Raw genomic sequence first — 5,600 nt, 5'->3', positions numbered from 1 at the left:
GAAAGGAAAGGAGAAAGGAAAGGAAATTCAAGGAGAAGGAAATGTCCTCGAGAGATCACAAATACATTTCACATGCTTTGGAAATAAAATACAGGTATTGAACAAAGTTGGCAACAGAATAGCGGTCAATAGAGTGGCAGTAATTAGTAAGTTAAATACTACGTTATGGTGCAGAGGCCTCACTAACCTCAACATACTACGGAGCCCATAAGGGGGGCATGGGGGAGACAAAAAATAGAGCACAAATTTGACAACAATAAGGCTGGAAAGTCAATAGACGCTGCCAGAGCAGAGGTTCCGTCAAGGAAGTGCTTTGACCCTTGGGGTCTTCTTGGAAGAACGCAAAAGTTTCTCAGGAGAGCGCAATTTTTTTTCCCACCCTTTTTTTGTTGTTCCTCCACATTCACTGTAGTAGCTCCATAACATACTGAGACTACATTATGATAGAGGGATTCACAAATATTTATTCAGAAAGAGATGCCGACACACACCTGCAAGCAGTGTGCTTTGTTAAGGGTCTATAATTACATCTGCTCTATAATGAACCTTAATCCGTCCATATTTAGTCCATACTGTATCTTACCTACAGTCTATACACTGTAATCTATAATACTTTCAGCTGCTAATTTCTGTATAATGTTTTTCATGTACTATTTGCATTATTTGTACTTCAATTGGCACTATACAGTATATTAATACTACTGTAACTGCATATATCAATACTTCTATATAGAGTATTCATATCTACTCCTCACTGTTCTTTTATATATTACCTCTATACATATGTATATTATTCTGCACTTAACTGTTCTTTGGACTTCTGGGTAGATATTAAACTGCATTTCAGTGTCTCAGTGCATGTACTCTGTGTGATGACAATAAATATTAATCTAATCTTAAGTGTGGAAGCAAGTAATAGTCATAATCATAAAGTTATAAGCAACTTCATATATAATAGTCATATTTACCACTCCTTAATACTGAATACTCAATGCCACTGATTTCACAGGACTGAAACATTTAACTTTGTGTTTATGGTAGTCTGAAATTCTCTTTTTGAAATGTACTATTTATTAATAAAGAATTACACTTCAACATAAATGTATTCTAAATAAATACTACTTTTGTCCTTTGGGAAGGTTTAAAGGAATTCAAACCTAATACATACATTTAGATAAATAAGTAAAGTGCTTTTAAATATCAACATTAGGTATTAAGTAATGATACATTTCACAATTAGGTATTCAGTTCTTTTTAACATTAAAATAATTATGCCTTTCTTTGCTTTCATACTAAAGTCAGCTTGTCAGCTGTGATGAGAACTCTTTCAACTCTGGTTGAAACAAATAATAAATAAGACCAAAATCATGTGTCATCATGTAAAAGAAATGAATCCAAGTCGACTCTCATGTGCGTCAAAAAGTTAAATGGGTGCCACGGTCCCTTCTGATACAGGTCTGTCTTCAGACTGCCCGTCTCTCACCTTGCTGCGTATCTTTGCAGTCGAGGAGTTCTCCTCAAACTTGGCCAGCAGCTGAGTTGCCATGGAGCGAACCTTGTTCTCCTTCAGCTCCCCGTCCTCACCAGCAGGGGGTGCACTGTGACAGGACAACTGATGCCATGGCAGGGACACAGAGGGGATTGCAGAGGCGAGAGAGGAGGTAGCAGGGAGTGGGAAGTTAAATATAACTTAACATTGAAAATATAACTGGACTTTTCTTTGCCACTACTTTACGTGTTGGAGCTCCTGTTGAACTTACCTCTGTGAGGTAGTGGTTGCCCTTGCGCCGTCTCTTGTTCACAGAATCGTCTTCCAGTTTCTTGTCATCCTGTGACAGTAGACACAGCAGGAAACAGTCATTCACACAGACTTTGAATTGTGTAAGTTTCAGTGTGTTCAAATGAACAATGAGGCACTAAGATTGTAATTAGTGTAAAGGTCTATAATGTAAGTGAATGTGATGTGCCGACATTACGAATCCCTCTAATCGCCGTGCTGATTGACGGCTTGTGTTCATGATTAGATAGCGTGCATTACAAACAGTGCCTTGATCTCTTGTGTTAGCTTTAACTCATCTAATCAAGATTTCGATGACTGTGAATAGTGTGCTGGTGATTAATGAAACAGGCCTCGAGGAGGGTGGGTAGAAATCGACTCTTTAATCCTCAACGACAACATCAAATGCATTTCAGACAGCCTTACCCTGGGTACCCTCTTCCTGAGCTGAGGCTGGTTCAGCAGTTTGCGGCTGGTTTTTGGATTTTCTTCACTGTTTTCATCTGGTTCTCTTGAACCTGGAATATAAACATTTAAAAATCACACATCACAAATCTTGATCTACTAATTTTTATTAATTTGGGGTTTTTTTCTACCTTCCAATGATGCTGCTCAGTAGAAGAATCAAAGCTCCTAGTGGTGGCATTAACAGGGACACCAACACCAACTTTCACCAGGATCTTTTTATAAGCAAAGCCTTGGCCTTCAGAATAATTTGAAAGGTGCAGTAATGACATTGAAAACTGAGACATGGGGGCTTTAAACTTCAAAAGGACTGATTTGATTTCACACAAGAATCCAATTCAACACCAGATAACACTGACATTTAGCTGATCTGGAGTCTGCATGAGAACGGTGCACATAGATAAAGAGTTATACAATGAGCACAATGTGAGGGGAGGACTGTAAATGTCAAATAATCATTAGAAATACCCCTGAAATACCTACCCAACTTTGCATAACAACTAACATTACCCAGGGCCATTAAAGCACAACGGCACACAGTGTAGACATCATTGCTGACTAAATATAACGAAACTTAAGCTCCTAAAATGTCTGCAAGTAAATTCCCACCGAATGGACTGTGAAAATGGTCCACTGAAGGTAAATTATTTTCCCAGCCTCTCTAAGACGTGGATTGCTCTGTGGTGACAGCAGTGTGGGTGACACAGACGTCTGCAGGACATTAACATTAAAGCACTGGAAGTGAAACGTGGTTGAAGCTGGAGCTTACAGCGGTGGTGTGACCAGGGCCGAGGGCCTCCAGAGTAACACCGAGTGATTGGATATGGCTTCCGCAGACATAGCACACATACCAGTCATGTCTCTGGCACGGACTAACCTGACCACGGTTGTGTAACGTGCAACTCTAGCTCATGCAGCGGATAAAATAGTCCCTGAGCCTTAGTTATTTCAAGTGCAACTGGGCCTATGCCTTAACAGAATGTGCTGTATTGTGACTTTTACAGAATTTGAAAGACACTGAAAATGTGTGCTCCAGTCTGGCTGTGACCTCCGTTAGCTTCTCTAAAGTACTCAAACATGCCATTTTGCCCTTTCTCTTATGGATGAAAGGAAATGAGCTCCTGTTTTCACAGTTTTTTTGGCTGGGTATAGTATTACAAATGTTTTGGTGGTTAGGGTGAAACTGCGTCCAGCTGTGCTCTGCAAAGCTGCCCTGACACTTCCCATCGGTTTGTTTGGTACGGCTGGATCCCTTTTTCATACTCTGGATTGAATTTGTAAACAATTCAATCATTTCCTATATTTCATAGTGGTACATTTTGCAGACTTGTACATTTATTTGATGAAGATTTAATGAAGACTGATCTGACATTTATAAGCAAGAAGAACAAAAACTCCTGAATAGATCAACATGTCTAGCAGACTGTTTGCTTTAGTCCTTTCACAATAATGAGTGACAGAAGGAGATTAGCATTACCTAGACTGAACTTTCAACAGAAAATATTGTTCATGCCTCCTACTACTGAAAAATAAACCCTATGTTTATTCACACATAATGATTAATTCTCCCTGTTAGCAACCACTTTAAGCAAAAAACATTACTTTCCATAAATCCCTGGAGCCAAAGCTCCACAGGGGGTTGCAAGGCCTTTCTGATTTTAAGGCATGCAAGAAAACTTTAAAAATATAGACCATAGGGCTATATCTCAGCATTTGGTTCACTTCTGTAAAGTAAATTGTCTAATAAAACAATGATAGAAAATGAGTCCCACTACCACTGCTATAGAGCTTCACAGCAGCTAACCAAGTAAGCTAATGGACCCTGTTTTAATTCTGTGTGACAGAAGCAGGAAGGAGTCTGACCGTTGTTATTTCCTGGGGAGTTCCTGAAGGTCTCGTAGAATTTGGAGAGGTAGAGAACCATCAGCAGCTTGTCCGGTTCAGCCTCCACAGCCATCTCCTTTCCCGTCGTCACCGGCTGGATGCCAAACTCTCGCTCAGCCAAGTCAAACGCTAACTGGTTGTTCCCCGCCACATCCTCCTCGTTAAGAGAGTCGTAGTCACTGACAAAGGACAAAAGTGAGGGGAGGTTAGCGTCTGAGCTCATGTCGTTTCTTGAAACATTCTCCATATTCCCAGCGCTGACAGAAGAGAAAGATGGTGAGATGAAGTGACAGGAGGAAAAGAGAAGGTGGAAAGGCTGCTTTCTTTATTCAGGATGTAGTTCTGTTTTCCATTCAGTATGTGCTGGAGAATAGCTAAAGATGAAAGAATTACATGCTGATTCGAAAGATTACTTGACTGTAATGGTCCTAACACACTGGAAAACTGAATAAGTGATAGAAAATGTGCCATCATTAGATTCTTACCACTATTGGGGAAAAAATTTAAAGTTTGAGGATCACAAAAAGACTAGGATTCCTCCTCTGGGTACCCTGAATGTCTGTACCAAAGTAGCAGTACAATAGCTGTCAAGATAGTTATAGGTAGATAGGAACCCCAACTATGCAAACATCACCTCTATATGAGCACAGCTCGTACAGTATGTGTGGAATCACAGCTACCTGCTATGACAAGCATTAACATGATGTGTGTTTGGGTCCTCCTCAGAGAAATGATGTCACTCCAATCGATCATTCTGACACTTTTATTTGCTTTCTCAGTTGTGTGTGAGCAGATTGGTTCAAGTACGTCAGAGAATTTGATTAATCAGGGTTTAAGCTCACCACAATCAATTGGATAGTGTCAGCAAGACCGCATTCATATTAAAAAGTCGAGCATCAAATAAAAAAAAATACAAAAATCAATAAACTATTTGCCGTCATTGGTTAAATAACATGTGACTTAACGGCTGCCCACCTCTAGAACGATAACTATAACAACAACTATTAAATATGTATCGTTTAAAAACCGTCATAACAAAAGTGGAGCACAACACGGCAACACGGACAGGTGGAAAACAATATCATTGGTTCACTTTCAGAGCGATTGGAATGAATGATAAAAACACTGGACAGCCAATCAAAATCCATCTGAATTTACAGGGTGTCACATTCAACATAGCACATGACATTGATACATGATTAGGAGACACTTTTTAGATGGTCTACTCTAATCACTCAGTCTTGGCTATACTGTGGTATACAACTTAACGCTTATATAATGTCATGTAAGGCTGCAAATTACACATAACAAACCTAATATTACCTGAGACATACTGCCAAGCGGTCTTTAAAGGGCAATGATGGGGTCTCTGAATAAAATTTCTCTCATAACTTGGTGTTGGATTCTCTTTGGTTTTTGAAGAACTACCTGAAGTCATAATATCATTCTGGTTAACTCTGTTTTCTGTGCAATG

General features: G+C 39.5%; 1 protein-coding gene across 1 annotated transcript in view; it reads right to left on the bottom strand.

Annotated features, from left to right (window-relative positions):
• The window catches only part of mical2b (microtubule associated monooxygenase, calponin and LIM domain containing 2b), a gene marked incomplete at its 5' end in the record, with an annotated part of 44,304 nt that overhangs the window by 23,653 nt on the left and 15,051 nt on the right, over window positions 1-5,600 (bottom strand). Inside the window, 4 exon segments of the mRNA XM_035664908.1 lie at window positions 1,484-1,612; window positions 1,761-1,829; window positions 2,204-2,295; window positions 4,106-4,305. Of these exon segments, the coding sequence (XP_035520801.1) occupies window positions 1,484-1,612; window positions 1,761-1,829; window positions 2,204-2,295; window positions 4,106-4,305 (490 nt within the window).

This window comes from Morone saxatilis, unplaced genomic scaffold (genome assembly GCF_004916995.1).
Source record: "Morone saxatilis isolate NCDOM2014 unplaced genomic scaffold, NCSU_SB_2.0 Contig2, whole genome shotgun sequence".
NCBI classification, from domain to species: Eukaryota; Metazoa; Chordata; class Actinopteri; family Moronidae; genus Morone; species Morone saxatilis.
Note: the sequence above shows the minus strand (reverse complement) of the source record. Positions and strands in the feature narration are given on the sequence as shown.